Genomic DNA, 19,840 nt, shown 5'->3' on the forward strand with positions numbered 1-19,840 from the left:
GATAACAGGGCGAACCTACTTATAGAGAAAGATTCTGTACAGCAAGGACATTCACACAGAAGGAGCCCGGGGATGGGTAGAGGCCCGAGGCTCTGTGAAGGCCTGTCCGATAAAGGCTTGGTGCCCTGGAGGCCCATGGGGCATGTGTGGGGTTTGGAAGGGTAGGGTGGTGGTGGGAGAGACAACCAAAGAGGCAGGCAGAGCTCTGTCAGCTGTGGGAAGGATTTGGGATTTTGTTTTAAGGGCAACAGGAGAAACCACCATAAAGTTTAGAAACTAGAGAGTGACAACTGATTTCCATTTCTGAGAGGTCATTTGCCTGCTCTGGAGGGACGGGAGTAGAGGGGCAGTGACGGCTGCATTTGTAAGTACAGGAGGTGAAACCTCTCAGCTCATTGCATAGCACACAGTAGGTACTCAATAAACGTTCGAGAAAGAAGAGAGAGAAACCCTGGGCCGAGTTCCAGCTGTGAGACCCCTGGTAAGCCGCCCACTTTCTCCTCTATGGACCAGGAAAGTAAGAGAGGGTTGACGAGGGCCTTTCCTGCTCTGGCCTCTAGGGCTCCAGTTAGAGCTGCCAGAGTGGGAGAAAGGGGCTCAGATGCTGTTCAGCTGAGGCTGGGTGGACTCTCGGGGAATATAGGCTCCCCCAGGCTCTCAGATGAGGGGAAGCTAACACAACTGCTAACTCTTAGATTCGATGGTTCCAGTGAATTTCAGAGGCCTTCCCAGTCCCCACTGAGCATAATCTTCAACATTCAATGGGTCATTGAGCCCTGTGACCCAGACCGCCCTAACCCCACCCCCTGACTAAAATTCCAATTGAGTTCTTCTCTCTTTTAGGTTCATGTATTGGTCTGACTGGGGGTACCAGGCCAAGATCGAGAAGTCTGGGCTCAATGGTGTGGACCGGCAAACACTGGTATCAGACAACATTGAATGGCCCAATGGAATCACCCTGGGTGAGCCCTGCCTCCCCCTGGATTGGGGGCCTGTCCCACTACCTGGTGCTGACTACCATCTGGAGCTCCATGGGTCTTGTGTTTATATCCCCTTATAGTGCCCGTGCCTGTATTTCTGGATGGTTGCCCCAGGCTGGCCTCCATGGGAGGCGTGGCCTGGAAATATGGGTAGGGAAGTGGGCACAGAGGAGCAGAGATCCTGGTTGGGATCCCAACTCAAGACCCGATCCCCTGTCCTTTTTCCTCCCCAAGATTTGCTGAACCAGCGCTTATACTGGGTGGACTCCAAGCTTCACCAACTATCCAGCATTGACCTCAGTGGAGGCAACAGGAAGATGCTGATTTCCTCCCCTGACTTCCTGAGCCATCCTTTCGGGATAGCTGTGTTTGAGGTGAGCCCCGGGAGGGGAGACATGGCCCTATCAGGAAGCTGAAGCCTAGAAAAGGCTTTTCAAATAGGATGGCTCTCTGAGACTTGTCCAAATGGAGACAAAGGCACAGGGAATCCAGCTGACTTGTGTGTACACAGTGTGTGAGCTGCCTGCCCACAGAGGCCTGGCAGCCTGTTGTCCTGTGCTTCCTTCCCAAGACCCCTTTCAGAGCGCTTGTCACAGGTACGTTGCTAGACCACGTGTGTTCCTCTCTGTACCCTCAGCACCTGGCACTGTACCCCCACATACAGAAGGTACCCAATAAAGGGAGGGAGGGAAGGAGGAATATACATTTCCTTAGAATCTGCTGTTGGAAGTAGCCTGAGACAGGCTATTCAATTCAGCACCCTCCCACTGACCTTCGCTGGACTCTGGGGTCCGAGAAGTGAATCAGACATCGTCTCCGTCCTCACGAAGCTCCCCAGAGGGTGAAGCGTCCAACCCCTCCCGTGCCTGTGTTCTGACCCTAACAACCTTTCTCCTTGGGGAATGAGGAAGCCAGAACCAACCAAGGTCTCACCACATCGATCTCTTCCCCTACACTAACTCGGCCACCAAGGGGAGGGAAAGCAAGGGGACGGTGGTCTATGGTGGGCATTGGCCATATTTGCTTAGAGTGACATCACTCAGCACTGCTCTGAAATTGTGGGCAAAGCCCCGCCTCCAAGTCCAGCCCCTGCTTCGAAAGACAGGTGTGTTCAGACACACGTGTGTGTGCTCGTGCGTATGCGTGGCAGGTACGTGTAAAGTATATATGCATGTGTGTACATAAATGCATCCATTTACAAGCATGCATTTCTGTGCGTGCTGGTGCTTGTGAATATGTAAATACTTATAGCAAGACTTAGTTAAGTGTCTGTTTTGGTACAAGTGTGCTTTTGTGGGTACGTGTCCAGATCTGTGCATGAAACTGCATGGCTGTACCTGTAATTGTGGATTTGCCTGCAGATGCACCTGTAGGCTTATACGGACGAAGCGTTGGATGCATATTTACACGTGTACCCGGAGGCTGTAGGAGGACCTATTAGGGAATAGTCCTCAGTAGCTCATACATCCCCTCCAATCCTAGTCCCAGGCCCCGGCAATGGTAACAGTCATCGAGACCCAACTTTGGGTTTCTCCTAGGCTCCAGGAAGCAGGCCTAGCTCAGCATTAATGAGCAGTCTTCAGGACAAAGTGCAAAACCAACAAATAACCCTCTGTGACAGAAAGAACCAGAGTATATGCCACAGATTAGGGGCTGAGAGCCCACCCCTCCACCCCCCATGAATGTGTGGACAGGAGAGCTCAGGGGAGATGCAAGGGCAGTTCTTGTGACAATGGTTTGGGGCCAAGCCCTCAGGCTGAGGTCATGCCTTTAGGCTCTAGACCTCCCATCCTGTGCATCTGTACCCCCACAGGACAAGGTGTTCTGGACAGACCTGGAGAATGAGGCCATTTTCAGTGCAAATCGGCTCAATGGCCTGGAAATCTCCGTCCTTGCTGAGAACCTGAATAACCCACATGACATTGTCATCTTCCATGAGCTGAAGCAGCCAAGAGGTGAGCCTTGCCTGGCCCCGGGTCCCCTGCCCACGCCCTCTCCCTGCACTAGTCAGGCTGCATGCACGTTCACGGAACGCAACGTCCCAGCGCCCCCAGGACACATGGCAGCAGCCCCTCTCGTTGGGACAGTGCTTTGCTGTCACACATTTTACCTCATTTCCTTCAACTCTTGGTGAAGTAAGGCTGGGTATAAAAACCATGTAAAGTCCCATTTGTGCCTACAAAGAGTGGGTATTACTTTTCTCATTTAGGAAGCTGGGGCTCAGAAAGGTAAAATGACAGAACTAAAACCCAAGCTCAGGTCTGTCTGATTCCAAGAGCTCTTTCTGCCGTGAGGGAGCACGTCGCCTCTCTTTTATGATGGGTGCCCATTTTGCAGCAGTATAAGCTAATGTATCCTAGGGCCATGGAGCAATCTGGCTCGTCGGTTAGGACCAGAAGCCGGGAATCCTGCTCCTTGGGCGCCCCGGCTCTATTGCTAGGATATATGCTCAGTCTACCTGTAACTCAGCTGTGGCCGCAGGGTGATGGTGGGAAGGCACAGGGGAGAGAGGAGATGAACTTGGTGCCTGATTCTAGACCTGGAAGGTTAAATAAGAAAGAGACATGGCATGTGGCATAGTGGGGGAAACACAGACTTTGGAATCCAACAGACCTCAGTTTAAATTCCGGCTGTAAAATTGCTAGAGTTATAACTTGGACCAGTTTGTGCTCTTTGAGCCTAGGCGTCTGGTATCTGTCATTCCGGGGCATGCACCCACCTCTCAGAGTTGTCGTCAGGACTGAAGGAAAGTGGTGGGGGTGGGGCGGGGGTTGGGGAGGAACGCCAGGTACAAGGCTGGGAGGTGCCCAATAAAAGTAGGCGAGAAGGCTTTTGGAGCAAGCCGAGTGGGAAGGACCTCATCCTCGGGAGAAGGGAGGACTTGGCATGTCTTGTCTTTGCTCCAACGCTCTCCCTCTCTCCCTCTCTCTCTGTGCCATTAGCTGCAGATGCCTGCGAGCTGAGTGCCCAGCCCAATGGCGGCTGTGAGTACCTGTGCCTTCCTGCTCCTCAGATCTCCAGCCCCTCTCCCAAGTACACGTGTGCCTGTCCTGACACCATGTGGCTGGGCCCAGACATGAAGAGGTGCTACCGAGGTAGGCAGACCTACCAGGACGCTGGCCCCTGGCAATGTGAGACCCCTCCTGCTAAACTCCTCCCTTGGCTTCTGGAACGCCATATGCTCCCAGTTTTTGTCTGTCTTTTCTGGCTGCTTGTTGCCTCCTTTACTTTCCTTGAATGCTGGTGTCTCCCAGGGTCCTTCCAAGGCTTTCTCTTCTCACTTCCAAGAAAAAAATGCACGTATACATACAACATTTTAAATTCAATTTCATGGGGTTTCTGGAGTCTCTTGAAGACCTGAAATTAAGAATCCTTATCCCTGTGGCTTCGGTTACTATTTCTATGCAGGTGACTGTGAGCTTGCCTATTCCTCACCTAGAACTGAACACAAGACATAGAAGCCCTTTCGTGGTATGACTGGGACTAATAGTTAATACTTCAACCGTATAAGTTTATATTCAGTGTCCAGTCTTGATACAGGGCCAAGGGCTTTGGTTTGAGCACAGATCTGCTATATCAGATTTATGTATTGTGATTTCCAGGTTCAGTTGTTTAAAGTGGATTGAGAATTTAAATCTAGCAGTGTAGCAATATGCATGTAAAAACCCTTTTAGACTTACATGATTTCCCCCTCTCCCAGTCTAACGGTGGTCTTGCCCATGCCTAATTCTATAGCCTTGTTTTAATGACTTGTCTTAATCAAATCAATGTGCGGTATGAACACAAAGTGCTTGGGATTCAACTAAAGAAAAGGTCAGAGCCCATTCAGGAGGTTTAGGGAAGGCTTGGCATTTGAGCTGAGCCTTGAGGATAACTTCGTGTATAATTCGTAGAGGCAGTAAGTGAGGCATAAAGCAAGAGATTTCTCTGTCCGAGTGACCTCCATGGCATTTCCCCTCCAGCACCTCAATCTACCTCAACTACGACGTTAGCTCCGACCACAACGAGGACACTAGCCGACACCACGAGAACCCCTGGGACCACTGTCCACAGCCTCACCTACCAGAACCGCAGCACAGAGACACCAAGCCTGGCAGCTGTGGTCCCAAGCTCAGTTGGTGTCCCCAGGGCTCCCAGCATTAAGCCATCTACCCCAAGCCCTGCGACCAGCAACCACTCCCAGCACTGTAAGGAAATGAGTTCTGCGTTCTTTCCTGACATGAGAGGGGCCTTCGGGAAGCCAGGATCCGGGGGGGGAGGGATATGTGGAAGAAGAGATCATACCAGAGCAGAAACTTGGACCTCTCTGAGGAAGCAGGTAGAGGTGCCCACCTATGATTTAGGAGTCTCAGGTGCCCCTAACTTGTAGAGGATCCTGTGGGATGCCACCTCCCTATCTCTGAGCCTCAGTTTCTTCACCTACAAAGTGGGAATGATAATTGCCCTTCCCCCTCCTGCTTCACGAGATTGCCTGGAGAGACAGAGGAGGTGGTGTAAACAGAAGGGCTCGCATGCAGAGCCTCTGCTGTCCCTGGGCGTGTCCCTGGCTTCACGTGGTACTGACCTGTGGATGTGGGGGTGTCCCTCTGGTCTGGAAACCTCAGAAGCTCTGGTCTCTCTTCTTAGCCCCCTCAGCCAGTTCCCCAGATAGTAATACCGTCACTATGGTCTGCTTGTGCCTCTTTCCAAACCCTGGCATGAAAATAATTACGTTCAGCACTTAACGAAATCATCGGGAGCAGTAACTGTCACGGCCAGAAATGTTCTGTCTCATTAGCCAGCAAATACCTTTTTAATTGAGTCACCTGCCAGGGCGAGTTCACTTAAGAAGATAAACCATCTTTAAAACTTTTTCCCACATGTGGCCCAGAAACCAAGCAGCTTGGTAGCACCTTTCTCATCGGGCCCATCCTGCTGGCAGAAGCTGGCTTTGCAGAGTTGAGCGCTCACCCTGAAGTTCAGAGAGGCAGGTGGTGTGAGTTCCAGGCCCTCTCGGGTGGGGCAGAGCTTCGGGAGCTCAGGGTCTCCCCTCCGGCTTCCTGCTGCTCTGGGCCTGACCCTCGCCGTCCGGGGCTTGCTCATGCGCAGTGAGCGGGCGGCACTGTTGCCCCAGGCTTCCCAGGCAGGCCCCCCGCTGTGAAGCAGGCAAGGCTGTGCCAGGCACCGGGCGCAGGAAGCACTCTACGTGAATTATCTCATTTGACCTTCACAGTGTCCCCAGGAGGTAGGTAACTTGCCCACACGAGCAGGAGCGCTGGGATTTGAACCCAGGATGTCTGACCCCAGGAGCCTGTGCTGTTGGTGCATCCCATTTAATTACTTATTGAAAATAAGCTGATAATGCAGACGGACAGACAGACCGCCCAAGCAACAGAGACAAAGCAATAGATATGGGCTGGAAAAGACCGTTGCCTCGGTCAGTCAGCAACATAGAGACCTAAGTGTTTAGTCCGCCAAGCACCACCCGCACACACAGCTTCCTGGCACGTGGTACTGTGGGAAGGGTAAGGGACTCGGGGCACACGTCCTGGGTTTGGGTCCCAGCTCTGCAGCTTCTCTGTGAGTCCCCAGAACCCCAGTAAGACTCTGTTTCCCCGTGTGTGAAATGAAGATAACCTCTGTCCGAGTTTTGATAGGATCTGGAAAGACTGAATTGTTAGGCCTTAGCCAGGATCCTCACCTTGGAATGAGGGCAAGAAGCAGCTGGGTAGTTCTTACAGCTTGAAGTCAGCAAGGACTTGGGCTCACGGTGATGGAGCATCATTCTGCACGTTTGTGTTTTGCAGATGGGAATGAAGGCGGCAAGATGGGCTCAACAGTCACTGCTGCGGTCATTGGGATCCTCGTGCCCATGGGTGAGTGTGGCCCCAAGTCTCTAGGGAGACGAGAAAAACCGAGCTCAGGCTCTGGGGAAAAGCACTAGCACGGAACACTTAGCACACTACCTGTCCCATTGAGGAAACTGTGGCTCAGACTTTTTCTGCCCCGGCAGCCTTCTTGCCCACTTCCCAGTGCTGTCATTTGGTTTCTTAGCTTGGCACATAAGGCCCTTCTGGACCTGGCCCCAGGCAACCGTCCCAATGCCTCCCTATTCCCCAGCGTTCACACTCCGCATGCCGGCCATGTGAAGGTGAACTGCTGGCTCCGTGGGCACAGGGCTGGCGCCTCTCTTGCTCGCCCCTCTCCCCAGCTCCTAGCAGTGGCTGGCACATGGTAGGAAATAAAATATTTGTTGAATTAATGAGGAGCGCTGCTTGCCATTCCTTTAGTAAATTGTGCTGTCTTGTGTCCTTTCTGTTTGGTTTTCAACAAACATTTATCAAGCAGCTGCGATGTAGCAGACTGATAAGTGGAGAAAAGGTGGTTAAAAATGAATAAGACACGGTTCCTGTCCTCCAGAAGTTTAGTCTTGTTGGAGAGACACGCATAACAGATAATTAATTGGACGATGACATGGGAAGTCTAAAATTAAGCCACAGGCAGTCCAGTGGAAGCGCTGAGGAAGTACTTAACTTGGAATCGGAAGAGAAGGGAAGTGGGCAGGGAAGGTTTCCGAGTGGAAATGACGGGTAATGACTCACGCCGAGTCAGCCCAATGAAGAAGAACCCAGAGCAATCCAAGCAGTGAAAACAGCAGGAAGCAAAGCCAGGAAGGGGAAATAGCATGGGAGAGCGGGGTGCGGGTGGGTTTGGAACTAGAAGTTTGATATGGCCAAAATACAACATTTGGTTAAAGCTCACAGAGAACCACAGAGGCTGATTTATTCTCTTCCACCCCGCTGTTCACATAGTGTCCTGAATATGCTGTCTCTTGGACCAGTCTCATCTCTTGGTGGGGTCTTCGAATTGCCACTGCCCATTCATAGGTTGATCTCCCTTGCTTGCCCACGGGCACCTCAGGGACGAGGACTTTGCCCATTAATCTTGGAAATCCCCAGTGTAGTGGTGAGCTAGTGAGTGAATGTTTTCAAAACTTCTGCACTGTGCAGGGGACTCTGCTGAGTGCCAAGGATCCAGGGAAGAAGAAGAAGAAGAGCCTTCAGTCTTTAATCAGACTTGGTCCTCAAAAGTGATGCAGGAGTGGTGTTAATGTGTATTACACCATGCTGTAAGAGCAGCGTGATGCCCTGCGGAGGAGAGGGAGTGGTACTTCCCGAGAAGATGCCATTTGAATTGGCCTTGAAAGGCTTTAACAGGAAAGATGATGGAGAGACTGTGGCGGGCTGATTTTGAGTAGAGTAAGCGGAAAATACCCTGAACATTGTTTAATGAAAGAGAAGCCCTTTCCTGCCATCCTCTACTCGATAGAAGGGCTTGTGTACTCTGTTTCCCTGATAGAACCCCCTCCGATATAATTAACAGTTTTAATTTCTGCTCTTCTGAGGGGTGAAAGATGAGTATTCCTTCCCTGGCATTTCTGTTGGTTCTTATTCTTATTTGTAGAAATATTTATACATAATGAATATTAAACCTTTGTAATATAGGGGTGCCTGGGTGGCTCAGTTGTTAAGCGTCTACCTTCGGCTCAGGTCATGATCCCAGGGTCCTGGGTTCGAGCCCCACATCGGGCTCCCTGCTCAGCAGGAGGCCTGCTTCTGCCTCTCCCACTCCCCTTGCTTGTGTTCCCTCTCTCGCTGTGTCTCTCTCTGTCAAATAAATAAATTAAATCTTTAAATAAATAAATAAATAAACCTTTGTAATATACGTTACAGATATTCTCTTCCATACTCCCACTTGATTTTTAAATATATTTGTGCTTCTTTTTGCCACACATAAATTTAAAAATTTTAAGTATCCGATCTGTTCATCTTTCGTGTTACGATTTTTGGGTTTCGTGTTTTGCTTAGGAAGGTCTGCCTCACTGTAAATTATTAAAATATCTCCCCATATATTTTTCTACTAAATATTATTTTATATTTAGACAGCAACCCATTTGGAATTTATTTTAGAGTATGCTGTGACGTAGAGATTTAACTATTTTTTTTCTACCGGCCTCTTTCATTTTCCCAAGACCATTATTGAATAATCCCTTCCTCTGATTTGAATCGTCATCTTTATTATAAACTACATGCCTATCCATACTTTGATCTGCTTCTGGGCTGTTCATTGTCCTTCACCAATTATCTGTCTGTTCCTATATACTGCAAGAACAACTTCACGCTAGATTTTAATATCTAATAGAGCATTATTGTTCTTGCAATATTTTCTTAGATTTTTTTTTTTCAACTTCTCTTCTAGATAAACTTTAGAATCATCTTAATGATGGAATCTTAGTCTTTGGATATATAAGTTGATGTGGGGAGAATTCACATTTTTACAATATCGAAGCTTCCCATCCAGGAACATGACACTTCTCCCAATTTACTTGAGCCTTCTTTTATATCCTTCTGTAAAATTGTATAGATCAAATAGGACTTGCACAATTCTTGTTAGGTTATTCCAGGTATTTTATAGTTTTTTGTTAAGCTACTGTGAATGTGTTCTCATCCCATTCCATTTTCTAATTGGTTATTGCTGATTAATAAGAAAGCTATTGCCTTTTTGTTAATTCTTGATGAACTGAAGTTATTTCTAATAGTTTTTCATCTGCTTTTCCAAGATTTTCTGAACATACGGAACTGATAATACTAACACTTTGGTTTCTCCCTCTCCCCGTGTGTCTTCTTCCATTCCTGATCTGGTCTCACGCCAGAGCTAGGTCTCTGGAACAATAAACAGTAGTGGTGGTGACAGGTGTCCTGGCCTTGTTCCTGTCTTTAATGAGTATCAATGATCACAGTCTTACCAAAGTAAAAAAGTCCCTCTCGAGCAGCCTGGATAGCTGTCATCAGCCTCCACTTGAAAGCTCACGGTGATCCCCTACTATCTCGTGAAGCTGCTTGCCCCATTTTTGCCCAGCTGTGTTAGAGAATGTCCTCCTTTACTCATTCATATGTTCATCAGTTGCACGTCAGAGCTGGTGTCTCCCTGCTGTGTTCCCTTCTAGAGATGCTCCTCTTCTTGCAGAGCCCCAGCCCACCATCCACCCTCCATCTGGGGAGAGAATGGTTTTCTCAGAGAATTCTAAGGAAGCCGCAGTGTTAGGATGAAGGTGTGGTGAAGAAATTCACTCATTCACTCAGTACACGTTACTGAGCGAGGCAGAGTGATGAAGACACAGTCTGTGCCCACAAAGAGCTCAGTCTGGTTGGGGGTACACATATAAAGTACAGTACTGTGGGCTGCGGGCACACAGGAGGGAGCAGCTGACTGTTCCTCTAGAAGCAGAGGAGACTTTGCGTTTGAGCTGGGTCTTGAAAGATGGGCAGTTAATAAAGGAAGATACAGGAGCAGGGCTTCCAGGCAGCAGAAAAAGGACACGCAGAACCACCTGAGGAACAAGGGGCAGGAAAGTTGGAGAGGGGGCGAGAAATGCCCTGACATCTGAGCGATGGGCTAGAGCCTACTGGAAGTTCAGCGTGCTGTGTCCCTTTCTCCAGCGGTAATAGCCCTGCTGTGCATGAGTGGCTACCTGATCTGGAGAAACTGGAAGCGGAAGAACACCAAAAGCATGAATTTCGACAACCCGGTGTACAGGAAAACAACGGAAGAGGAGGACGAAGATGAGCTCCACATAGGGAGGACTGCTCAGATTGGCCATGTCTATCCTGCAGTAAGTATCCCTTGCTGGAAGAATTCCTTCCTTCCCCCTTCCTTCCTTCCTTCCTTCCTTCCTTCCCTCCTTCCTTCCTTCCTTCCTTCCTTCCTTCCTTCCTCCCTCCCTCCCTCCCTCCCTACCTCCTTCCTTCCAACATTTATCAAGAACCTACCATGCGCCAGACACTATTCTAGGCCCTGGGGACACAGAAACGCTGGGGCAGGTGGTTGGGGTGGAAATGTATCAGGACCACCTCGTAGCTAGAGGCTGTTCCTAGGGTAAAGAAACCAAACATCTTTCTTTCTGCTGAGTACGTTTTCAGAACCTTTGGCCTGGAAGGGTAACTGTGGCCATGCGATTGAGATGTGTTCATTTCACACAAACACTGTGTGCTGGCTGCAAGCCCAGTGCTGTCCCGGATATGCGCTGTGCACAAGGAAGGAAGCAACATACCCGCTTCCGAGGAGCTGGGGGGGGTGAGAGTCACTTACTGTCGGACAGCTGTGTGCGTAGTGCGTTGGCGGAGCTCAGGAGTCTCTCTTCCAGGAAGCTTTCCCTGGTTTCTCTGTTCTTCCACAGCCTCTCTCCGTCCCAGCACCTGTCACACTGTAGTCAACTTGTCTTTTTGCTCATTGGTCTCCCCACTAGACCGTGAACTCCTTGAGGCCAGGATCGTTGAATTCATCTGTTTCCCTGGGGCCCAGCACAGCATAGCGTACTGGAAGCCAGTACATATTTGCTGAGCAAACGCTGAGGGACCATCAACAAGGGAGCTGTTAATTCTGTTTGGGAAACCAGGCAGGGAATGTCTCCCAGAGGCTGTGATAGATGAACTGTATCCTTGAGAGGTTAATAGCAGTTTTTCAGCAAGAGAAGGAGGAAAATGGCATTCCAGAAAGAAGCAGGTGCAAAGGCTGAGGGGTACAATAGGGCCTGGCTTGTTGGGGGAGCGAGGACCGCCAAGTGTCTGGAGCGGATGTCGTGGTTGTATAGCAGAGTCAGGGGGCTGAGTGTGACCTCCTAGGTCATCCAGTCCATCCCCCTGTCAGGCAATCAGCAGCTTTGATCACCCACTGTGGGCAGAGCCCTGTCTTGGGGAGACCAGAGAACTGGAAGACCCAGCCCCTGCCCTCAAGGAGCTTTTTGTCTTGCCGGGGGAACCAAGGTCACAGCCGCACCAACTCCCGAAGAACCCTCTTTCCGAGCTGCCTGTCGTCAAGTGCAAGGTAGGGCAGCGCCACTCCGAGTCTGAGGGGCTGGTGAGTGAGGGCGTGAGCCTAGGCAGGTGCGGCCCATCCTAGAAGGCGTTCTGGTCCTGGAAGGCTGCAAATTGTAAGCTGGGTGTTGGGGCAAAGAGGAAAGAGGAGTTCACCGTAGACCGAGGAAGTGGCCCGAGGAAGAAATGATCGCGTATGGGGCAGAGCAGACTGCCTTGCCGTGGAAGCACATTATTCATGAAGGGGAGGCATGGGAAATGAAGTTGAGCAAGTGAGGAGGGCTGGCAGATGGCCTTGAGACTTAACCTCGGCCAATCACTCAAATAGGTGCTTGACCAAGTTTTACAGATTGGGGGTGGGGGGCAGTGGAAGAAGCGTTGAGCTTAGCCTGAGGAGGTGGCTCCCAGTTTCACTGCTCCATAGCCTTGTGGCCTTAGTCACTTCTCTCTGCTCACTTCTATTTGTAAAGTAAGAATGATAACCCCCATTCTATCTGCTTCCTAAATTCATAGCGTTCAGGTGAGACAGCACGCGTGCGAGAGCTTTTGTGAGTTACAAAGCACTCTACACGTGTCAAGTGGCGCTGTGTCCCAAGGAGCAAATAACGCCTCTGGAGGAGCGATTCCTGAGGCATCTAAGGCCTGAGGAATAAGCTCCTGCCGGCTGCAGAGAAATAGAGTAGGAAAGGGAGGAAAGGGACATTTAGTGGGAACCTCCTGTGTGTCAGACACTGCTCGGTGTTTGATGTACATTTCCTTGTGTAGTCTTCACAGCAACTTTATAAAGTTGATATGATTAGCCCCATTTTGCAGATGAGGAAACTGAGACTAGAGAATTTGAGTAACTTGCCTAGGGTCACAACTAAGAAGTGGCAGAACCAGGACAAAAACTCCAGTCTGTATGTACACAAAAGTCCATGCTCTTTCCACTTACATCATGGGGTAAATAGCCTGGGAGCTCTGAGAATCAGTATCCTCAACAACCTGTTCTCCCCCCCCTGTCCTTTTCTCAGGTAGCTCCACCATCACTGCCTTTGGTCTAGAGATCTGTCTTGGAGAGAGAGGGAGGGTAACCGGACTAGAAGAAGAGAGTCTCAAGTGTCTATGCTAGTAGAGCAAGGCCATGGCATTCACGCAAAACCACAAATAACCCAAACATGATTTGAAAGGTAGTGGGGTCACTTTTTATTGTCTATAGACTGTCCACAGATGGGAAATGCTAGTCTGGTTCTATTTTATTATGCTGGTCAGGTTGATCTAGAATACTCTGGACCCCACGTGTGTTAAGCACTCTACAGAGATGCTCTTGTTTGGTTCCTCAACAACTCTATGTGGTAGGTCCTGTTCTTACTCCCATCTGACAGATGGTAAAACCAAGGCCCAGAGAGGTAAAGTGGTTAGCCCAAATTCACTTAGCTAGGAGGAAAATATTGAAACACCGGGGTCTGCCCAAAGGAGTGTACCCAGGAAATGGAAAAGTGGGAAACAGGATTACAACAGACCCAGTTGGGGAAAGCTAGATGTGTAGCCTGGAGGAGAAAACACTCAGAAGGAAAGGAAGGGAACTCAAGACACTGTCCGCAGATTTCAAGGGTTGTCTGTACAGAACTCTCTTGAGTCTAAGAGAACCGGGGAACATCAGAATATTTAGAGAAAGAGATTTCTTGTCAGTAGAGGAAAGAGGTTAAGTCCACTGTCCACTCTTCCAATGGAATAGACCAGCTCAGGGGTTAATGGGCTCAGCCCACTAATGGTCAGCCACTTGTGACAGGGGAAGTCTAGCATCTAATGACTAAAAAGTAGGGTTGAGGGAAAGAGGGATTGAATTTAATTGACCTGTATTGCCTTCCGATTCTGTATAATCAGTTAAGAGGGTTGCGGCAGATCGCCTGCCTAATTGTGACTCACAAGCTAGAGACAAGTAGCTAATGGCCTGGTATTAAACATTTGCTAGAGCTAACCCACTAATGTTGAAAAAACCTAAAATCCTCTAAGGAAGGACTGAGAAACTTGAGATCTCCCCAGCGCTCCTTGACAACGAGGCAGAAGAGAATGATGGAGAGAGCGACAGCTCTGGGTTCACACGGGTCTGGGTTCAAATTTTAGTTCACCCACTTGCTATGTGATCCAGGACAAATGTTAAAGCTCATTGAGTCTCCGTTTCCTCATCTGTAAAATAAATATGACAAACCTGTCTCTTGGGGTAGTATGAAGATTATGGGAGCTAATGCCTATAAAGTCATAGAATGTCTGCTGCCTGGTGGGGACTCAGTAAATCGCTCCTGTGGGTCTAATGGTGATTTCTTTGCTCTGTCTCCCCAGCGAGTGGCATTAAGCCTTGAAGATGATGGACTGCCCTGAGGATGGGACCACTCCCTTCGTGCCTCATGGAATTCAGTCCCATGCACTACACTCTCTGGATGGTGTATGCCTGGATGAAGGGGTTTCTGTGTATGGGTCTGTGTGTGTGTGTGTGTGTGTGTGTGTGTGTGTGTGTGTGAGAGATTTCTTTTTAATTTATGTTGCGGAAAGGTAACCACAAAGTTATGATGAACTGCAAACATCCAAAGGATGTGAGAGTTTTTATATGTATAATGTTTTATACACTTTTTAACTGGTTGCACTACCCATGAGGATTTCATGGAATGGCTACTGCTGAGTGACTAACATGATGTACATAACCAAATGGGGCTGATGGTACAGTAGCTTACTCATCATTTTAAAACTATATTTACAGAGAGTATTTGGTTTGGGGGGAGCTTTTTTAGATTTTGCAGTTTTGGGTTTGATTTTTTTTTTTTTTTTTTTTAGTATATAAAATGATTATGCTTTGTGGCTATCCATCAACATAAGTGAAAAAAAGGAGAAAACACTTCAACTCCCTCCCCCACTTAGATTATTTATTAACATATTTCAAAAAATAAGATTAGTTCTATAAGTAATTTAGAGACACAAGAGTATTTATTTTTGGTATGATTGGCCCACCATGCAGACTCTGTGTGCGTTTACGTTTCTATGTGTATGTGTGTGAGAGAGACAGATCTGTAGAGAAGAGGCGCACCTGGGGCTGTTCGAATCCATACAGAGAAAAACATGGGGAAACAGTCCACGGAGGGGTATCTGTAGTTTTCAGAGAAGCCTTTGGAAATTTGGCTCAAAAAAATGGGTGCCGTGGTTTGTGTAAACACGTAGTGGAAGAGGCAGATCTTTTCCACCTCTGGCAACTCCTGGGGTCCTAGTCCATCAGGCATAGGCTTTCAGTTCCCCTATGGCTGCTGGGACTCCCGCTCGGGCTTTCTCTTCTGTGGCTGAGGCCAGTGCACAGACTTCACACGGTGCCAGAAGTTCTTGTGAGCTCAGGCGAGAACACGCCCGAACCTCGGCCCCTTGTTTTAAAGTTTGGCATTTCAAGTAACTTCATTTTCCTTCAGGATGCTTGGGTTGAATTCATTATGTTTCCTCTGAAGCACTCCTAGGGTGCCATCCTTACTCGTGGAGAGCTAAGTGGAGACATTGCTAGAACAGCCCAAGTTTCCTGTAGAGACTGGCTCAGGCACTGAACCTCTGAGATATGCAGTGGGTGAGGATAAGGACAGTGGAATAGGTTCTGTTATATCTCTATTTCTCCCTTTCCCTTTCCCTTCCTCTCTGCCATTTCCTGTAAGTGGGGGAAACAACATAGGCTTGCTACCATCGTGTGTTCATTTAGATGAAAGTAGCTTTTGGCTGAAGTCAGAAAAAGTGGCCAAACTTGAAGTCCTACAAGGGGGAAATGGCATATACAACATTATCGTATATTGGATATATATGTTCACACAGGGATTTGGTTTACTACTTTGTAAATAAAAGGAAAAACTCTGGGTATATGTATAGATTTTTTTTTCATTATGGACACTTTTCTTTGTTTTTCCTGGGCGTTGGGAGAGGTGGGAGAAGTGCTCTTTTCTCTTTGTGGGGTCTGCCATTGAAAACATAATCCTACCGTCCCAGAAGGAATTCTGTCCCCACCAGCTCTCTCTTCCAAGATCTGATCTTTTCTTAACTCTGCTGTTCTGCCACTTCACTCCCACCAGACAGCCAGGGACAAGACATGTGAACAAATTGAACAAATTCTGACACCCCTCCCCTCAGCAGCCCCCAACTCAGTGAAGCTTGGATATCTCACCAGCTTGATACCCTTCGCATTTCCAGGCAGGCATTCGGGAGTTCTATAACCCTGCTCCTAGAACCTTTCTTCACGTCACTCATGATCTCCTCACTTCTGAGAAAAACAACTGTGTTCTGGAGCCTTGGCCCTATGCTCTGCATAAACAAGCAATTTCCTCACGATATGCATGTGTTGTAGTCCTGAAACATTCATTGAGAGGCAATTGACCTAAAGACCAATACCAAATAGGATTTTAAGAACAGGTGGCCAACTCCTATGGAGCTTAATCACTTACTACTATTCTTTCAAGAATGGAAAGTAAAATTATTTTTGACTGGAGAAAAATGACAAAAACATTGAGATTTACACGAAACAAGCAACTTTTTCTATGACCCGTCTCCAAAGAAATAGAATTCCCTGGGGAAATGAGAACGGTGACTAATGTGTAGTTTCTAAACTGTCAGTCAGATCCTGGCCTTCCCAGAAAAAAACAAAACAAAACAAAAAAATGGAGTCAGGATGGTTCAGCCTGAGATCTCAAAAGGATGATGAAACACAACTTTCTCAGAGACATCCATGTTTCCTGAACATGCTACAGCTGCAGTTTGGAAGAGGCGGCTACGGAAGCAAGCTACGGAAGACAAACTGCAGAGTCCTCACGTGTCCGATGGTAGTCAATAAGATGAAATCTGAGGAGGTCAGGTCCATCCTCCCTCTCTAGTCTTGGAGGCTTCTGAACCTCATTTTGAGGTATAATTGCATTTCTGTTGCCTTTTGCCCCTGTGCTGTCATGTACCTACAGCCAATAACAGATCATAGAGTCATCGGACTGTAGAGCCAGAGGGAAACCTAGACATAAGGCCAGGAGGGTAGAAGATTTATCAGACACTTTTTTTCTCTGTTTAAAAGAAACTGGTCCTAGACCTTTTCTTTCCTTTCCTTCTCTAGGAGACTACTTTGGGCTGCCTGAACATTGTACCAAACCTGCTATCTACTGGCCTATCTTTCCAGTGAAATTATGAAGACGCTGGTAGAGATAGCCTCCCAGAAACAGAAAGCTGAAATTTTATTTATTTACTCTTGATAGCCTGATTATTTATAAAATAGGTTGAGGTAACCTTTAACCTCAAGATGAGATCGGAATTAAATTTATGGCAATAAGTACTATGATCCTTCCAATTTTCTCTGTGATTGCAGTATATCCATTCACTGAAACCATTTGCCAGGTACCAACTAAGTGCCGGGCACTGCAGATGGACGGGTCACTCAAGTGTTTTCTGTCCTTACGGAGTTCACTAACAGTAGAGGAAGACCTGTGGAAACAAAAAAGGAATAGATTCTTTTCAGAGTACTCTTAAGGCACAAAGGAGAGAGAGGTCATTTCTACATAAGGAGATAAGGGATGGGGTCAAGAAAGGCATTGTGGAAGTGACCTTATACTAAGTCTTGAAAACTAAGTTGGGGTGTCCGGGCTGCCCCAGGCAGAGGAGGACACGGAGACATGAAACAGCATGGGGACTGGAAGGAACTGCATGTAATTCATTGTAATGAGCAAAAGGCTCAAGGGGGACTTAGCAAGAAATGAGGCTGAATGGAAAGACAGGTTCAATGTAAGCACTTTATAGAATACTTATGTTTAATTTCTGATTCAGTTATGCAAACATTTCTTAGTCATTTATTGTGTACGAGGCACCAAGGGCATCATGGAGAGTTCAGCAGGATGCATCGCCAGCACTTTGCAGACATGACAGTCTTTAGCCTCCAGCTTTCCAGTGGCCAAAGGGAAATAGTGACTGTGTTTCATATGTTTGAGTTGACCCTTTTTTTGAATATAAGGGTAATGGGATTTTCACAGCAGCACTCCATGTTGTCAAGAGCCTCTGAGATTTTCTCAACACCGAGAAAACGAAATTTTGGAGATGGGTAGTCTGCAGAGGGAACCCCAAGCACTGTCTAGTCTGGTGCCGGTGGGAGTCGGGAGAGAGCACAGGAATGTGAGCCTCACTCCTCTCCCTAACTCCAGCCGTACTATTTCACAGAATAGAAATGAGTTAGGAATTAAAACATTCAGAGTAAATAACTTCCTTTCCCATCAATGCATGAGGATAGAGTATCGGAGTCTTCTCACACTGTATTTTTAAGGTATTGGGGATTTTCAGGATACAGAGAACTTAGAGGTGGAGGAAGTACAGCTTCAAATTTTCAGTTAATATAAGAAATCAGGAAGCTCTGTTCATTCAGGCTATGCACCATGTGCATAGTCAAGAATCAGCAGAAACCCTCTGCATTTGCAAACACTTTGTGCTATAAAAAGTAATTTTAAAAAAGCCACCTGTATATGTATATATATATATTTAAAAACATGAAGGTTTTGATACTTTTTTACAAAAACTACAAGAGAAAACATACCTGTATGAACCATGTGTTTTAAAGTAGCATTTTGTTCTCTACAGCTGTTGTTCATTTGGGGGTGAAGTACTGGTTTGCAGACTCCATCACATTGTACCCAAATGAATTTTCCTTGTTTGTCTTCCCCCCAACACCCTCAAATGACCATATTTGATGTAACAGGCATGTTAGAATGTTGGGTCACACTAACGGTTTCTGCTCTTTTTGTCTTGTCATTCCGAGTTTCATTAGCTTCTGTACTCAGTGCCCTTTGCAGTCTGGTTTTTGTTCCAGAAGCAGAGGGTGGCGTGCTGCATCTCATTAGCTATACTGACATCATCTTGGTGAACGAAAAACCAAATGTGAACATTTGTAAAATCAGTGCACTGTTTCTAGAGAGAGATTAAATTCATTTCTTAAAATCTGAAGTGTTGTTTCATTGTGATGCTTTAATGAGGGGTGGGGGGGGTAAGCTATCATTGATTGAGCCCCTAATGTGTACCCAGTATTCAACATAAATTATTTTAGCCTTCAACAATCCTATGAAATAAATACTATCAATAATATTGTTCCTATTCTGTAGATGAGGAAATGGGTGAAGGAACTACCCAAAGTCTCATGGTTACATTTAGCATCCCCAAAGTACCTTCAGCGCATGCTACCTGCGGCATTCTCTGCCTCTTCATCAGGCTAACTCCTGCTTGTCCTTGCTACTCCGCTTAAGACTCTTCCTCCACAAATCCTCCATTCTCAGACTCACACCTAACTCCTAGGGTTAGGTAGTTTCTGCTTCCACAACAAATTTTGCCTATTTGCATACCAATACTTCTGTCCTGCCTCCGCTTCCAGGCCACTGAGGTTGCTTTTACCAAAGACCTCCTTGATTATAAATCTTATAAATATTTTCAGTCTTTATCTTCCTTGACCTGGAAGAAGTATTTAACATTGTTGGCACTCTTTCTTGGAATACTCTTATTTTGGTTCACATGACACCATATTCCTGGTTTTTTCCTACCTCTCTGGCTACATCTTAATCTCCTTCGCCGTCCCTTACATTATGGTGTCTTGTCTCAAATCCATCCACATTTATCATCTCCATTGCCACTACCTGAGTACAGGTTACCATTATCTTGGACGATCATCATCATAGATTAGCAACTACATATCTGAACTTCATACTTTTTTTTTTTAAGATTTTATTTATTTACTTGACAGAGACACAGCGAGAGAGGGAAAACAAGCAGGGGGAGGGGGAGAGAGAGAGGCAGGCTTCCTGCGGAGCAGGGAGCCCGATTTGGGGCTCCATCCAAGGACCCTGGGATCATGACCTGAGCCGAAGGCAGACGCTTAACAACTGAACCACCCAGGTGCCCCCTGAACTTCATACTTTTAATCTTTCCATTTTCCAATCTATTCTACAATATTGCAGCCAGAGTGATTTTTTCTAGAATGCAATAGGTCATGTCACCACC

The 19,840-nt window shown here is 47.4% G+C and overlaps 1 protein-coding gene across 9 annotated transcripts in view; it reads left to right on the plus strand.

The window, feature by feature from the left end:
- The window catches only part of LRP8 (LDL receptor related protein 8), a 78,254-nt gene extending 59,458 nt beyond the window's left edge, over positions 1 to 18,796 (plus strand). For 6 of the 9 annotated variants that reach the window (XM_078073126.1, XM_078073127.1, XM_078073129.1 and 3 more), the window contains 9 exons: positions 844 to 962; positions 1,215 to 1,354; positions 2,794 to 2,935; positions 3,923 to 4,075; positions 4,943 to 5,167; positions 6,767 to 6,835; positions 10,460 to 10,632; positions 11,667 to 11,843; positions 14,156 to 18,796. In XM_078073126.1, coding sequence (XP_077929252.1) covers positions 844 to 962; positions 1,215 to 1,354; positions 2,794 to 2,935; positions 3,923 to 4,075; positions 4,943 to 5,167; positions 6,767 to 6,835; positions 10,460 to 10,632; positions 11,667 to 11,843; positions 14,156 to 14,194 — 1,237 coding nt within the window. In that variant the 3' untranslated portion in view covers positions 14,195 to 18,796. The remainder of the gene's footprint in view (positions 1 to 843; positions 963 to 1,214; positions 1,355 to 2,793; positions 2,936 to 3,922; positions 4,076 to 4,942; positions 5,168 to 6,766; positions 6,836 to 10,459; positions 10,633 to 11,666; positions 11,844 to 14,155) is intronic. The other 3 variants (XM_078073128.1, XM_078073130.1, XM_078073134.1) reach the window with 1 other exon arrangement.
- Positions 18,797 to 19,840: the final 1,044 nt, after the last annotated feature.

The sequence above is a fragment of the Halichoerus grypus genome, chromosome 5 (genome assembly GCF_964656455.1).
Source record: "Halichoerus grypus chromosome 5, mHalGry1.hap1.1, whole genome shotgun sequence".
Classification (NCBI taxonomy): Eukaryota; Metazoa; Chordata; class Mammalia; order Carnivora; family Phocidae; genus Halichoerus; species Halichoerus grypus.